This window comes from Nerophis lumbriciformis, linkage group LG19 (genome assembly GCF_033978685.3).
Source record: "Nerophis lumbriciformis linkage group LG19, RoL_Nlum_v2.1, whole genome shotgun sequence".
NCBI lineage: Eukaryota > Metazoa > Chordata > Actinopteri > Syngnathiformes > Syngnathidae > Nerophis > Nerophis lumbriciformis.
The window spans coordinates 37,434,125-37,451,838 of NC_084566.2; the positions used below are offsets into that span (position 1 = coordinate 37,434,125).

At 42.1% G+C, this 17,714-nt stretch overlaps 1 protein-coding gene across 2 annotated transcripts in view; it reads left to right on the top strand.

Moving 5' to 3' along the window:
• Nucleotides 1-17,714, top strand: part of LOC133618468 (AP-1 complex subunit mu-1) — a 56,078-nt gene that overhangs the window by 25,430 nt on the left and 12,934 nt on the right. The window contains exons 1-8 of one of the 2 annotated variants that reach the window (XM_061978850.2): nt 3,164-3,341; nt 6,328-6,484; nt 6,580-6,647; nt 6,724-6,854; nt 15,292-15,439; nt 16,559-16,685; nt 16,797-16,939; nt 17,123-17,194. In XM_061978850.2, the coding sequence (XP_061834834.1) occupies nt 3,300-3,341; nt 6,328-6,484; nt 6,580-6,647; nt 6,724-6,854; nt 15,292-15,439; nt 16,559-16,685; nt 16,797-16,939; nt 17,123-17,194 (888 nt within the window). In that variant the 5' untranslated portion in view covers nt 3,164-3,299. Of the gene's footprint in view, nt 1-3,163; nt 3,342-6,327; nt 6,485-6,579; nt 6,648-6,723; nt 6,855-15,291; nt 15,440-16,558; nt 16,686-16,796; nt 16,940-17,122; nt 17,195-17,714 lie in introns of those variants that run through there. The other variant, XM_061978851.1, reaches the window with a different exon arrangement.

Sequence of the window (17,714 nt, forward strand, 5' to 3'; positions counted from 1 at the left end):
ATACTATACAGGAACACATTTACGCACTACTGGGCATTGTACCAAACGGGTTATTTTCTGACACATTTAAAAATCAATAAACCCGCATCAGCAATTAAAACATATCTTATGTGGTACTGTCAAAATTAAAATTACAAAAAACATATTAAATGTGAAAAAATTAAGAAATAAAATATAGCTTCCGGGGTTGGCCGACATGGTCTCACAAGATGTAGTTTCTCTTTAAATATCCTTCTTGAAAATGGCCTTGCAAATATATGTGTTGTCTTGTCTAATCATAAAAGATGCAGACGAGGGGTGTTGGCTGGGTTCTTAAAGTTTACTCCACAGCGTGCTCATCAAAACCATTCCGCTGCATGTTTACATTCAACAACCTGGTCGGCGCTACTGCGTATGCTCTTCCCTACTGTGGCATGCTGGGTAATGGAGTTCTTATGTTACCTAGCTCATAACATCACAATATATAGTATATCTGCCTTCGACCAGCTAGAAGGCCTTACTGACAACAACTCGTGATCTGATTGGCTATCACAACTGTCCGTCAAATGTTTGTGTCCGTTCACTTACAGTGCATAGACCAGTGTTTTTAAACCACTGTGCCGCGGCACACTAGTGTGCCGTGAGATACAGTCTGGTGTGTCGTGGGAGATTATCTAATTTCACCTATTTGGGTGGAAAATATTTTTTGCAAAGCAGTAATTATAGTCTGCAAATGATGTGTTGTTGTTGAGTGTCGGTGCTGTCTAGAGCTCGGCAGAGTAACCATGTAATTCTCTTCCATATCAGTAGGTGGCAGCTGGTAGCTAATTGCTTTGTAGATGTCGGAAACAGCGGGAGGCAGCGTGAAGGTAAAAATGTATCTAATGCTTAAACCAAAAATAAACAAAAGGTGAGTGCCCCTAAGAAAAGGCATTGAAACTTAGGGACGGCTATGCAGAACAAAACTAAAACTGAACTGGTTAAACAAAAACAGAATGCTGGACAACAGCAAAGACTTACTGTGGAGCAAAGACGGCATCCACAATGGACATCCGAACATGACATTACAGTCAACAATGTCCCCAAAAAGAAGGATAAAAACAACTCAAATATTGTTGATTGCTAAAACAAAGTAAATGCAGGAAATATCGCTCAAAGGAAGACATGAAACTGCTACGGGAAAATACCAAAAAAAGAGAAAAAGTCACCAAAATAGGAGCGCAAGACAAGAACCAAAACACTACACACAGGAAAACAGCCAAAAATGGCGTGATGTGACAGGTGGTGACAGTACACCTACTTTGAGACAAGAGCTATATTGATACGTAGTTGGTTATGGTTTAAAGTCATATCAAACAATTGCGACAACTACTTTTTACTGTCAACTGAGTTTCGTTTTTTTAATGATGTCTGCTGGTGGTGTGCCTCCGCATATTTTCAATGCAAAAAATGTGCCTTGGTTCAAAAAAGGTTGAAAAACACTGGCATAGACGACCGCATTGTTGATTCTGAAGGCTCTAGGCCAGGGGTCGGCAACCTTTGCCAGTCAAAGAGCCATTTTAACCAGTTTCACAAATTATAGAAAACAATGGGAGCCGCAAACATTTTTTGAAATTTTAAATGGAATAACACTGCATACAGAGTTTATTTTTTGCTTTGTGCTATGTACGAATCAGGGGTCTCAGACCCACTGCCCATGCCTTTATATGGAATTTGAAAGCTGGTGCGGCACGCGGGTTTCTAATGATTGGCGAATGTCACCGTCATGAGTGTCGTGATGGAAAAGAACATAGCACCCATTACAACTAGCGTGCCTGATCAGTCACACGTTGTATGGGACTTCCACTTACTCACCTACATGACGGCAAGGCATACTTGGTCAACAACCACACAGGTTACACTGACGGTGGCGGTATAAAAAAAACTTTAACACTCTTACTAATAATGCGCCACACTGTGAACCCACACCAAACAAGAATGACAAACACATTTTGGGAGAACATCTGCACCGTAACACAACATAAACACAACAGGACAAATACCCAGAATCCCATGCAGCCCTAACTCTTCCGGGATACATTATACACCCCCGCTACCACCAAACCCCGCCCACCTCAACCGACGCACAGAGAGGGGGGGGGGGGGGGGGGGGTTTGATGTGTGAGGGAGCAGGGTTGGGGTGGGGGCGGGGTTTGGTGGTAGCAGGGGTGTATAATGTAGCCCGGAAGAGTCAGGGCTGCATGGGATTCTGGGTATTTGTTCTGTTGTGTTTATGTTGTGTTAAGGTGCAGATGTTCTCCCGAAATGTGTTTGTCATTCTTGTTTGGTTTTGGTTCAAAGTGTGGCGCATTATTAGTAAGAGTGTTAAAGTTGTTTTATATGGTCACCGTCAGTGTAACCTGTGTGGCTGTTGAACAAGTATGCCTTGCTGTCACATACAAGCAGAAGATGTATATTGTATAACAAGTGTTGTACTGGCACGCTGTTAATACAGATTGGAGAGGATGTCAAATGCTGTACCATCATGGCACGCCCTTATTATAACTGTAAGGGTGAAAACCGGTGAATATTAATCCCGGGAGTTTTCCGCGAGAGGCACTGAAATCCGGAAGTCTCACGGGAAAATTGGGGGATTCAGCAAGTAAGCAGCTGAGCGCATCAGAGTGATCAAAGAGCCGCATGCGGCTCCGGAGCCGCGGGTTGCCGACCCCTGCTCTAGGCAGATTTGGTACAGCATGGCAACATACGCTAGCTGAATTCTGATTGGATAACAACTGTAAACTAAAAACAACAGCACTGGAAGGAGCGTAATATGACATGAAGAGAATATGAATGCTTTTAGATATTTAGGGAAAGTAAATCAAAAAACACTTTTATCTTTAATTATGATCAAGATTTCTGGTTATGTTAGGCCTGACGGCACACCACTGGAGAATCAGTGAGCAAGAAAATGCTTTAGCTTGCTGTTATTGGACAACGACAACAAAAGAAGGAGACACAAAATGCACAAAATAAGTTATGAAAATTTAGAATAAATTATATTAAATAAAATATCGGGAAATTGTTTAAAAAAAAAAAACTATCATGAAGCTAAATAAACAGAAATGATGTCCTGCGTCTTCCAAGTCACCAGGGGGCACTGCAGCAACTCCTGCGACTGCGTCAAATGCGGAAGTCAAGTGTTTTGTATTTTTTCCCCAATAGTATTATGAATGGACGTCTGATATTTATTTTTTTCTCTCCAACAACGAAATTATCCAGCACGGCCGATAAGGTGTAGACAAAGTGTTTAATTTGTTTTAGAAGCAACAAGTCCCAAGATGTCTGCGAGCGCCGTTTACGTCTTGGATTTAAAAGGAAAGGTAAGGAAGCGGATAACGGGGCCGGGCTAACGTTAGCCTAGCAGCTAGTAGCATCCGTGCTAGAACATTCCTCGCTGACAGCGGCGGCTAACGGGCACTCACTTCAGTTTCATACAGCGATTATCTTCTTTTTTTTGGTGTGGAAATAAAGGCAGAACACTTTTAAGTTAGTAGCGGGAAGTTTGGATGTATTTATTCAGCTAACGTGACATTAAGAAAGAAAGAAAAACACCCTACAGGTTGACAGCTGTTTCTTCTCGCAGCACCACTGGCATACAACTTTTATTGTCAATCAAATTTCAACTTTACAGTACAGATAAGAACGACATTTCGTTGCATTAGCTCGTGGTAATGCAGGATAAAAGAGCAATAAGGTGCAGATACAAATAAATAGATAACTGTACAGATAAATATATTGCACTTTTGCATATGCATCCACGTTTATGGATGCATGTTATCCATCCATCCATCCATGTTCTTCCGCTTATCCGAGGTCGGGTCGCGGGGGCAGCAGCCTAAGCAGGGAAGCCCAGATTCTTTACCGAGTCGCCTTGTGTAATTGTTTGGTTGTCAAATGTTAAGGTGGTATTATTAAATAAATGTCGGTGTCTAGCAGGACCGATAATCAGCATTTCCGTTTTCTTGGTGTTGAATTACAAGAAGTTAGCGGACATCCATTGTTTAATTTCATTAAGACACGCCTCCAGCTGACTACAATCCGGTGTGTTGGTCAACTTTAGGGGCATGTAGAGTTGGGTGTCATCAGCATAACAGTGAAAGCTAACACCGTATTTGCGGATGATGTCGCCTAGCGGTAGCATGTAAATACTAAAGAGTGCAGGGCCAAGAACCGAACCCTGAGGAACTCAGCACGTTACCTTAACATAGTCCGAGGTCACATTGTTATGGGAGACGCATTGCATCCTGTTAGTAAGATAAGAGTTAAACCACAACAAGGCTAAGTCTGACATACCAATACGTGTTTTATATATATATATATATATATATATATATATATATATATATATATATATATATATGTATGTATGTATTTTATTAGGTGAGGTGACAAAGTTACGTCTCTCTACTTCATATTTCAGAACCGACTCCCACACTTGCCGTCAGGGTGCGCAATACAACGTAAACCGTTGGTCAACCAAAAAGTAACCACAGAACACTAGTGTTCTGTGGTTACTTTTTGGTTGGCCTAGCGGACGTAACGACGGGCTGTCCTCACTCAGGTCCGCACGGACCTGGAGGGGGCGTGCCTGTTTTCCGGCTGGAAATCGGGAGAAATTCGGAAGAATGGTTGTCCCGGGAGATTTTCGGGAGAGGCACTGAAATTCGGGAGTCTCCCGGAAAATTCGGGAGGGTTGGCAAGTATGATTATGATGCGTTCAAGAGTCTTATGGCCTGAGGGAAGAAGCTTTTACAGAAACTGCGGAACCTCTTTCAGGAGTCCAGCAGTTAAAAACAGTCCTTGGTGGGGGTGGGAGGAATCTCTACAGATTTTCTGAGCCCTGGTCAGGCAGCGGCTTTTTGCGATTTCCTGGATAGGAGGAAGAGGAGTCCTACTCAGTGGCCTAGTGGCTAGAGCAGTGGTTCTTAACCTTGTTGGAGGTACCGAACCCCACCAGTTTCATATGCGCATTCACCAAACCCTTCTTTAGTGAAAAATAAAATGTTGTTTTTTTCAAATTCAAGACAAAGTTATATGTTTTTGGTAACACTTTAGTATGGGGAACATATTCTAAGTAACAAAGACTTAATTTAGAGTTATTTGGTTAGGGTTAGAGGGTTAGGGTTATAATAAGGCCATGCCGAATAAGGCATTAATAAGTACTTAATAATGACTAGTTAAGAGCCAATATGTTACTAATTTGCATGTTAATAAGCAACTAATTAATGGTGAATACGTTCCCCATACTAAAGTGTTACCATGTTTTTGTACTGGTGCACAAAATAAACCGTGCATGAACATCGCCTTGTTTAAAGAACAAAACCAACACAGTGCATAAACTCACAACAAATTACACACCTGCAAATCAGTCTGACTTCTGCTGTTGTCGTATCCGCAATACGCCGATAGGGAGAAGGTTTTATTTACATGATGAGTCGGGTGTGTTTTGACCTCCGCCGAACCCCTGAGCCCGACTCACCGAACCCCTAGGGTTCGATCGAACCCAGGTTAAGAATCACTGCTGTAGAACTTGCACCTGGCTCGCTGACAACAAGCTATCCATACACTTGGGTAAAACGGAATCCATCCTGTTTGGGTCCCACATCAACCTTAAGAAAGTCAATGACTTCACTATAAAAGTGGGTGACATTGTTATCACCAGGAAAGATGAGGTCACCTACCTTGGTTCCATTCTAGAGGCTAATCTTTCCTGTGATAAAATGGCAACCAAGGTAATCAGAAAGGTCAACCAACGAACGAGATTTCTCTACAGAATCTCCTCTCTGGTCAACAAAAGCACCTTGAAGATTCTAGCGGGAACTCTCGTTCAACCCTTTTTCGATTACACTTGCACCTCTTGGTACCCTAGCACCTCCAAAACCCTCAAATCTAAACTCCAAACATCCCAGAACAAGCTAGTCAGGTTACTTCTAGACCTCTACCCCAGATCACACCTCACTCCAACCCACTTCTCCAAAGTGGGCTGGCTCAGGGTGGAGGACAGAGTAAAACAACTTGCACTGAGCCTAGTCTATAAAATTCGCTACACCTCCCTGATACCGAAGCACATGTCAAACTACTTCCATAACGTAAATGACCGACATAACCACAACACCAGGGGGAGTTCCACAAACCACGTTAAACCCAGATTCCGTTGATGTTGATTCAAATCTGAATAAAAGTTCAGATTAAAAAAAATGTGCCCGTGTTTTTTTGTGACATTTTCCTTCATATGAGCGACACAGTGGTTAGTGGTTTTTAAGTAAGGCTTAAAAATAACTGACGTGTTGTGATGTGACGTGTCAGGTGCTGGTGTGCCGGAACTACCGCGGCGATGTGGACATGTCCGAGATCGAGCACTTCATGAGCCTCCTGATGGATAAGGAGGAAGAGGGGACACTGTCTCCCATTCTGGCCCACGGTGGAGTGCGGTTCATGTGGATCAAGCACAATAACCTCTACTGTATCCTTCTTGCAACATGGCGACACTAAATGATCATACTGTAGTTTACCGATGCTGCTTATGATTGAACATCTCTTAACTTGGCATCACCTCAGTGGTCGCAACATCCAAGAAAAATGCCAGCGTTTCCTTGGTTTTCTCCTTTTTGTACAAAATTGTCCAGGTAGGCTGTACTTTGCAGTTTATACGATACAACTCTTTTAAGTATTTATTTATGAAGTAAATGTTGTACCCTGCAGGTTTTCTCAGAGTATTTCAAAGAACTGGAGGAAGAGAGCATCCGAGATAACTTCGTCATCATTTATGAGCTGATGGACGAGCTGATGGACTTTGGTTACCCTCAGACCACCGACAGCAAGATTCTGCAAGAGTGAGTCGCCTCAATTTGACATCCCACCCCCCACCAGAATGCTCTAAAAAGTACCCTTACTGGCCCACTTGTGAGATTTGTTGCTGGTCGCTTTTTTGACAAACCGAATCAAGATGGATCTGAATACTCAATTAATATAGCGACAAACTCACTTAGGGTCCTATTCTCAATGTAAAATTTGACGAATTACTCTTGAAATTGCAATAATCCTGCCTGAAGAGGTCTGTGAAAAGGTGACAAATTCCAGAACTACAACCCAACTTACACAACACAACCGAACCAAAAGAAGACAAACAAGAAAGATTAAAAAATGACAACTTAGTAGTAGGGATGTCCCGATCCGATATTTGGATCGGATCGGCCGCCGATATTTGCAAAAAAAATGCGTATCGGCAAGGCATGGGAAAATGCCGATCCAGATCCAGTTTTAAAAAAAACTCCGGTCCGTGTTTTCCAACGCACCGATTTAAATAATATATTCCATTTTTCTGCTGCTCCCTAATTTCCGTTCCGCATTTTCCAGCACACCTTCAACACATCCACAGGTCTGTGGATTCTCATGCAGTTGCTTTTTGCTGCTGGCATTACACGACAGGCTCTTCTCACTCTTTCCTGTGTCTCCCTCTCACAGACAGCAAGCGCACCTTCTTACACACGTCACATACTGTCACGTCATATGTCACATACGTATACGTCCTCTCCCAGCAGAGAGGTAGCAGCATGCTAACGTTAGCTGTGATGCTAGCGCAGCCGGGCGAGCAAACTTCCCTCTAGGGTGCGCACCTGTGCAATTGCGCACTGCAAATCTATGACACGCACAAAATCTAATAAAAAAATTAGCGCATAACAATTTTCGACACACGGACGCGCCAGAGAAAACAGTTTTCGTCATCATTGTTCAAATATTGTTACGTCTGTCGAGACGCTTATCTCCGTTCGGTGCCACACGTCCACACCATCAAAATGCCGAACATTTCCAGATCAACACCGTATGAAAAAAATAGTGATTTTTTTAGTTGTGATTTCCTTCTCTGCATGAAAGTTTAAAAGTAGCATATATTAATGCAGTATGAAGAAGAATGTTTTAATGTAGACACATAGAATCATCATACTGCTGTGATTATATGCATCAAGTGTTCATTCAAGGCTAAGGCAAAATATCGAGATATATATCGTGTATCGCAATATGGCCTTAAAATATCGCAATATTTAAAAAAGGCCATATCGCCCAGCCCTAGTTCAATGATGCCATTTCTGTTTGTCATGTATAATTTTGTCTATTTTGTGTTTATCCTTGAATAAACAGGTCAGTTTCTCGTTACCAACCACTGTGTATTATTCAAACTCCCCTAATTCAGCTGGCTAGTTGTTATCAAGAGTACTAAAACCCTTTTCAACATGATTCTGACAACTAAGTAGGCTAAATAACTTTAAACTTTAATACATGCTCGGATAGGCCAGTATCGGTCAGTATCGGTATCGGATCGGAAGTGCAAAAACAATATCGGTATCGGATCGGAAGTGCAAAAACCTGGATCGGGACATCCCTACTTAGTAGTAACACCTCCACACCGCAGGCACTCATTTGGAGGCAAAAAACTGGGAACTCAACTGATAATGAATCAGACAATAGGTGAATAATTTGTCCAGCAGAATTCTTACCCAAACAGAAAAAGATGTATTGGCATACCTGCCAACTACTCCGGTTTTCCCGTAATTAGTACGGTTTTCATCAACCTATTCCGGGTTACGGTTGCAGTGATAAAAAATACGGTTTTTTGTTAATTAAAAAAAAATATTTTTTTAAAAGTTTTATTCACGAAATCGCGTAACAACAATGACAATCGACACTGCTTCCCGTAACTTCCTATCGAGCCATTCCGAATGCCATGCGCGAGGCTATTTATAGCACCGCTGCCAAGCACGAGGCACCAGTTGTATGGCGTCACATTAGTGCCAAAAATCCGAGCGCATAAAAACTGTTATCGCGCGCTGATTCTCCACTTTGTGCGCGCGCGCAACACCATTTTGCGCGCGCGTGGTGCCTTTTAGCGCGCGCGGTTCCTTTCTGTGCGCTCTCTGTGTACTCCTGGCATCTCTCCTCGCGCTGTCATGTTTCTTTTTGGCACTTTGGGGGCGGGTATGCTTAGACGGCCCCTCCTTTCTGATTGGTCAGGCGAAAAACGCTGAAAAATGCTCGGAGCCAATCAGAAGTATAGCAGGGCGGGTCATCGTCAATATGTATCAAGATTTACGGAGGAAGAAGTGGATAAAAAAAATGTCGCGCGCTGATGAAGGTTATTTCATACCACATAAACACAATACAGGGTAATACAAAATGTGACCCAAATAAATAATAAGACAACAAACACCATAATCACATCTTTCAGCCAGAACTGGTAAACCAGCAATAACATCCAACCATAACATTATTTTATATTTCACATTCACATTTGTTTTCTAATTTATGGAATTTATTTTGATTCAGCCATAAAATGAATGAAATAATCTTTGAATTTTGTTTTTAAAATGTTAAAAATAGCTTTTAATAATGTATTCTGAAACAGTTTAAAATAATCAGAGAACTGACTAACACTGACACTACACAACTATGTTGCACAATTAAGTTTGTTTTTTTTTAAAGCGAAAGAGGTCATTTCAACAGGTACAGCATCCTATGTCATATCTACATGTAATAAGATTTGTAACAAGGCAAACCGTTTGTAAATTGGTCGAAAATCGAGCAAGTTATGGTAATTTAATTAGTACATGTACCATTGACATCAATGTAATGATTGAGGCTAGATGTCCGAGGTAAGATGGCTACAATGTTGCTACACTGGAGAATGATTGGTCATATGAAAAATGCTCACAGCCAATCAGAAAGAAGGGGCCGTCTAAGCATACCTGCCCCCAAAGTGCCAAAAAGAAACATGACAGCGCGAGGAGAGATGCCGGGAGTACACAGAGAGCGCGCAGAAAGGCGCCGCGCGCGCGCGCAGAAAGGCACCACGCACACGCAAAATGTGGAGAATCAGCGCGCGATAACAGTTTTTATGCGCTCGGATTTTTGGCACTAATGTGACGCCATACAGTTGCCATTGTTTCCAAACAAGCGAACGATCATGGAATCAGCCGGAGAAAAATCGCAAACGAGTCTTAAACCGAAAAGAAAACTGCAGTCATTCCGTGAAGAATATTCAAAAGCCTATCCGGGAATAATTATCCGTTCCAAAAAGGGTGAAAACTACGCGAATTGCACCTTGTGCAGACAAGATTTTTCGATCGGACACGGAGGAATTAGCGATGTAAAAGACCACGTTGGGACAAAAAAACACAAGTCTAATGCCGTTGCTAGCGATACAAGTGGAAAACTTTCAACGTTTTTCGTCGCCCAAACAGTGATGGTTTTAGCAACATTTTAACCTGTCTGAATGCTAATAATCATTTTGCGCTCTTTCTAATGCCAAGTTTTCAGTTTCAAGTTTTATTCAGAAAAACTGAGCAAGGTTGAAAAACATCACAATCCTGCCAGCGGATAAGAGGCGATTCACAGTAATTCTCAACTGACTGACTACCAAAACCAGTTGCTTACACATCTCAAAGATTCTAACACATATGAAATACTCAGAAGGGACTCAAGTGGGTACAAGAGGAAAATCATTGAGTAATTGGAAACACTACTAAAGTCAGAAGCCATCAACCAGGCATTGTTTTACCGATTATACCCACAAGAAACCATCCCTAGTATTTATGGCCTTGTAGAAATACACAAACATGGGGCTCCCCTCAGACCCATTGTCAGCAGCATTAATTCTGTGACATACAATATTGCTAAGTATGAAGCCAACATCCTAGCACCTTTTGTTGGCTAAACTCCACATCATGTTTAAAACTCCATTGACTTTGTCGTGAAAATCAGAAATCTAAAACTGGATAATAATGAAACTATAGTTTCATATGACGTCACATCCCTGTTCACCTGTATTCCATCCCAGGATGCAGTAGAGATTTTGAGGCAACGTCTACTAGGTGATCACACCTTACAGTATAGAGCCACACTAAACTTTTGCTGGAACTTTGCTTTAATACAACGTACTTTCAATTCATGGTATCGTTTTACCGACAAACACATGGTTGTGCCATGGGATGACCTGTATCCCCAATAGTAGCAAACTTTTACATGGTGGACACAGAAAAGAGAACTTTGAGCTCTTTTAAGGGAACAGCACCAAGTCATTGGTACAGATATGTGGATGAGACATGGGTTGAAATCAGAAGCCAAGAAGTTTAAGCCTTCACCGAGCACATTAACTCAGTGGACAAAAACATCAAGTTCACACGTGAGGATGTCAAAGACAGCAAGTTGCTTTTTTTGGACTGTGATGTCCATATTGGAGAGAACAGGGGCCTCCATGTCGGGGTTTAACGAAAACCCATACATTCCGATCAATACCTACTTTTTGACTCACGCCACCCACTGGAACACAAACTGGGGACGGCATGGCTCGGTTGGGAGAGCGGCCGTTCCAGCAACCTGTGGGTTCCTGGTTTGATCCCCGGCTTCCACCATCCGAGTCACGTCTGTTGTATCCTTGAACAAGACACTTCACCCTTGCTCCTGATGGGTCGTAGTTAGGGCCTTAGATGGCAGCTCCCGTCATCAGTGTGTGAATGTGTGTATGAGTGGGAAATGTAGAAATGGTGTCAAAGTGCTTTGAGTACCTTGAAGGTAGAAAAGCGCTATACAAGTATAACCCTTTTACCATTATAACTGGACGTTATCAGAACCCTACAACATAGAGCTGATAATGTTCCGACCAGCCCACAGACCAAAGAGAAAGAGCACAAACATTTGAGGGAAGCCCGTAAAACCTGTGGTTACCCCAGCTGGTCGTTTGTGGAAAGGTGCATCCAGTTCTAGAAGAAACAAGAACAGAGTGGATGCGGATCTGAGAAACTCAGGAAATGTGTTAACCAACACAACATCCCAGTGCACTTCAAACCAGGCAACACCCTGAGATAGAGACTGGTGCATCCTAAAGACCGGACACCCCACACCCACAATAACAATCTGGTAATGATGAATGCACTGATTCATATATTGGGGAAAAAAAACAACCACTAATACAATGTATGGCACAGCATAGACAGGCAAACTCTTCAGGCCAAGACTCAGCTGTCTACCTGCACCTCAAGGAGAAACAACACTCCTTTGAGAACAAAAACGTACAGATTCTGGACAGGGAGGTCGGATGGTATGAAAGAAGAGTAAGGAAAGCCATCTATGTTATGGTTGAAAAACCATACCTGAACAGAGTAGTTGGTCTGCGACACCACCTGTCTCCCACATACAACACTGTCATTCAACCTTCAAACATTTCTAAAAGACTCTGCAGTTTAGCTTCCAACAAATAATAGGAGTTAGAAACATTCTGGTCACATATGCTCCTTTGTGCCATTTGAACTGAATGGAATGCTAACATGGGTGATTCCGACTATTTTGGGCGGTTAGTGGTCGGTCCACAGCGATCGTTCTGCCATACAATACCTCAGTGCTAACGAGGGGAAATTACACTCAGACTGTTGTTGGCATTGACAGTAGGATTACTTGTTTGCAATTCAACAGTTGTTTTTCCCACTACAATAGGGCACAGCATCCTGGTTTTGGAATATAGATACTCCAATTAGCTACCGGCTGCCACCTACTGATATGGAAGAATATTACACGGTTACTCTGCCGAGCTCTAGACAGCACCGACACTCAACAACAACATCATTTGCAGACTATAATTACTGGTTTGCAAAAAATATTTTTAACCCAAATAGGTGAAATTACATAATCTCCCACGGCACACCGGACTGTATCTCACGGCACACTAGTGTGCCGAGGCACTGCGGTTGAAAAACACTGATGTAAAACACTAACCTATTTATTATTAACCATCTGGAACAGACTCATCCTGTCTTTAAGTTGAAGTCGAGTGGTACTTGTTTTTTTGGTGACACCTAGTGCCCACAATAATTAAGCTCATGGTGCAGACACGTTTGTTATTGGAGACTTTCTGCCTTGGAGATTTTGTATGTGTAAGTAATATACAACTATAATTATTTGATACTTGTTTATACCAAATAATGTGCTGTTTTAGACTGCAATATTGTTCAATAAAGGACACTTATTACATATGTTTAGCTTGTGCGCTATTGTGAGCCTATAGTAGCCTATAGCTGACCATGTTTACCTGTTGAAAAGACCAACCTTGTGTGCTTATTGAAGGACATTCGGATGCTAACTGGCTGACCAACTTTGTACAAGTAAACATACTGCAAGACTTCTTGTATCTGAGATTATATCGGACATTGTACATGCAAGCCCAAATAATCCTTACTTATTTTTTTACTGATATAGACCAATATCAATATGGGATCATAACACACCTAGTTGAAACGTCCATCCATCCACGTTCTACCGCTTGTCCCTTACACACGCAGTCCAATTACAATGTTGTTATGGGGGAGCGCAACAGGTTGCGCCGTATCAATTTGTGGCAATTTAAAATGTATCTGCCACGAATAAAAGATTAAAGCATGGGAAACACTGTTAACTTAGTTTAGGGATGTCCCGATCCGATATTTGGATCGGCCGCCGATATTTGTCAAAAAATGCTTATCGGCAAGGCATGGGAAAATGCCGATCCAGATCCAGTTTTAAAAAAAACACCGGTCCGTGTTTTCCAACGCACCGATTTAAATAATACATTCCACTTTTCTGCTGATCCCTAATTTCCGTTCCGCATTTTCCAGCACACCTTCAACACATCCACAGGTCTGTGGATTCTCACGCAGTTGCTTTTAGCTGCTGACATTACACGACAGGCTCTTCTCACTCTTTTCTGTGTCTCCCTCTCACAGACAGCAAGCGCACCTTCTTACACACGTCACATACTGTCACGTCATACGTCACATACTGTCACGTCATACGTCACATACGTATACACCCTCTCCCAGCAGAGAGGTAGCAGCATGGCTAACGTTAGCTGTGATGCTAGCGCAGCCGTGTGATCAACGTTCCCTCTAAGGTGCGCGCCTGCGCAATTACGCACTGCTCAAGCGTCCTCTGCGCACGGCAAATCTATGCCAAGCACAACATCAGATAAAAAAAATAAGCGCATAACAATTTTCGACACACGGACACGACAGAGAAAACAGTTTTCGTCATCATTGTTCAAATATTGTAACGTCTGTCGAGACGCTTATCTCCATTCGGTGCCACACGTCCACACCATCAAAATGCCGGGGCAAACATTTCCACATCAACACCGTATGAAAAAAAATAGTGATTTTTTTAGTTGTGATTTCCTTCTCTGCATGAAAGTTTAAAAGTAGCATATATTAATGCAGTATGAAGAAGAATGTTTTAATGTAGACATGCAAGCCTTGAAAAATTTTTTTGAAAATGAAGACTACATTTCCTGCAAATGGGTGTATTTCTACCCTATATTTTAACTTTAGATTTATTCTCATATCAAACTCTTTTGGCTGTCTTTTTGACACTTACATCCGGCGCCCCCCTCCACACCCTGGATTATAAATAATGTAAATGATTCAATGTGACTATCTTGTGTGATGACTGTATTATGATGATAGTATATATCTGATAGTATATATCTGTATCATGAATCAGTTTAAGTGGACCCCGACTTAAACAAGTTGAAAAACGTATTCGGGTGTTACCATTTAGTGGTCAATTGTACGGAATATGTACTTCACTGTGCAACCTACTAATAAACGTCTCAATCAATCAATCAAAACACATAGAATCATCATACTGCTGTGATTATATGCATCAAGTGTTCATTCAAGGCTAAGGCAAAATATCGAGATACATATCGTGTATCGCGATATGGCCTTAAAATATCGCAATATTAAAAAAAGGCCATATCGCCCAGTCCTAGTTTCAATGATGCCATTTCTGTTTGTCATGTATAATTTTGTCTATTTTGTGTTTATCCTTGAATAAACAGGTCAGTTTCTTGTTCCCAACCATTGTGTATTATTCAAACTCCCCTAATTCAGCTGGCTAGTTGTTATCAAGAGTACTAAAACTCTTTTCAACATGATTCTGACAACTAAGTAGGCTAAATAACTTTAAACTTTAATACATGCTCGGATAGGTCAGTATCGGTATCGGTCGGTATTGGATCGGAAGTGCAAAAACAATATCGGTATCGGATCGGAAGTGCAAAAACCTGGATCGGGACATCCCTAACTTAGTTTAGTAAGTTAGTCAAATGTTGGACACAAAATTCTGTGCAGTGAAACATCAACAACAGAACAGACAATGGCGAGCATGAATAAATGCATGGGTTTCTATAAAGGTTCTTGAAAGATAGCTGTTAATTACTCTTGTTTTTTGCTTTTGTTTTCCTCTTGTCAGATATATAACTCAGGAGGGCCACAAGCTCGACACAGGCGCCCCCCGCCCTCCCGCCACAGTCACCAACGCCGTCTCGTGGCGATCAGAGGGCATCAAGTACAGGAAAAACGAAGTCTTCCTGGACGTCATTGAGTCGGTCAACCTGCTAGTAGGAATTAATTGTCTTAGTAGAGTGTGTGTGTGTTTGTGTGTGTTAGTGTGCGCTGCTCAGAGAATGCCATTCAGACTGACTCTAAAGTTCCTTCCTGCGTGCATGTCAACATCCTCCACATAGTGTCAACATGGCTGATGTTGCTCTGCATATTGATTTTGAGTAGAGATGTCCGATAATATCGGACTGCCGATATTACCAGCCGATAAATGCTTTAAAATGTAGTATCGGAAATTATCGGTATCGGTTTCAAAAAGTAAAATGTATGACTTCTTAAAACGCCGCTGTACGGAGTGGTACACGGACGTAGGGAGAAGTACAGAGCATTGCGTCTCCCAGTCATACTTGCCAACCCTCCCGATTTTCCCGGGAGACTCCTGAATTTCAGTACCCCTCCCGAAAATTTCTCCCAATTTCCACCCAGACAACAATATTGGAGGCGTGCCTTAAAGGCGCTGCCTTTGCGTGCCGGCCCAATCACATAATATCTACGGCTTTTCACACACACACAAGTGAATGCAAGGCATACTTGGTCAACAGCCATACAGGTCACACTGAGGGTGGCCGTATAAACAACTTTAACACTGTTACAAATATGCGCCACGCTGTGAACCCACACCAAACAAGAATGACAAACACATTTCGGGAGAACGTCCGCACCGTAACACAACATAAACACAACAGAACAAATACCCAGAACCCCTTGCAGCACTAACTCTTCCGGGACGCTACAATATACACCCCCAAACTCAGGAGAGAGCATGTCCCAAATTCCAAGCTACTGTTTTGAGGCATGTTAAAGAAAATAATGCACTTTGTGACTTCAATAATAAATATGGCAGTGCCTTGTTGGCATTTTTTTCCCATAACTTGAGTTGATTTATTTTGGAAAACCTTGTTACATTGTTTAATGCATCCAGCGGGGCATCACAACAAAATTAGGCATAATAGTGTGTTAATTCCACGTCTGTATATATCGGTATCGGTTGATATCGGAATCGGTAATTAAGAGTTGGACAATATCGGATATCAGCAAAAAAGCCATTATCGGACATCTCAAATTTTGAGTGTCCAGCACAGCTTTTGATTAGCTCCTTTCTTCCTCCTCCTCCTCAGGTCAGTGCCAACGGCAACGTTCTACGCAGCGAGATTGTCGGCTCTATCAAGATGCGCGTATTCCTGTCAGGAATGCCCGAGTTGCGACTGGGCCTCAACGACAAGGTTCTGTTTGAAAATACTGGACGTGAGTTGCTGCAAAAACAGCCATTTTCTATTGCTTTATGTACCAAAAACTGTGCAATCTATGTTTGACATTTTACATGGTAAAATGGTCCCCCCCTGTGGCTTCCTGCAGGAGGGAAGAGTAAATCAGTGGAGCTGGAGGATGTCAAATTCCATCAGTGTGTCCGTCTGTCTCGCTTTGAGAACGACCGCACCATCTCCTTCATCCCGCCCGACGGAGAGTTTGAGCTTATGTCTTACCGCCTCAACACTCACGTAAGGTTTGAGGGTAGAAAATGGATGAAGTAAAGGGAAGAATATCATTCCTAATGCTCTATGCTGTAGTGATGTCTGTTGTCCACTGGGGGGAGGCAGTGTTTTTGCTAAGAGGAAAACTGATGAATGCAACCTTGTGACTTTTTGCTCGCAAGGTAAAATGTGATAATGTTTATGTCTCAGGTAAAGCCGCTGATCTGGATTGAATCTGTCATTGAGAAGCATTCTCATAGTCGCATCGAGTACATGATCAAGGTAGGTTCCCACTCTGTGACATTTGCATACAATAAATATATGTTCAACAAATATATAAACAAACACTTTTGTGTTCTCCAATTTCTCATGAGCTAAACTCAAACCTCTAAAACCTAAGGGCCACCCCAGCCACCTCACAGATGTATATATCAAGATGATGATTGATTGGGTTGCGTTCGTATCTTTGTTGAGTGTTGAAGATAATGGCTAATTAGGGCCCGCATGGCCCATTGTATAAGGACTCCCAAAGGGAGTCCTTATGCAATGGGACATAAGGACCTATTGAAATTGTAAGGTTTTATTATTTTTCTTCTTTCTTTTTTCTTCCGCCGCCTCTTTGAGCTGTAATTTGACCCACTTAACATGCTTCAAAACTCACCAAATTTGACCCACACATCAGGACCTGCGAAAATTGCCTTTTAATAATTCCAAACCCCAAAACTCAAAATTGCGCTCTAGCGCCCCCTAGGAAGAAAACAAAACTAAGCTGCCTGTAACTCCCACTAGGAAGGTCAGAGAG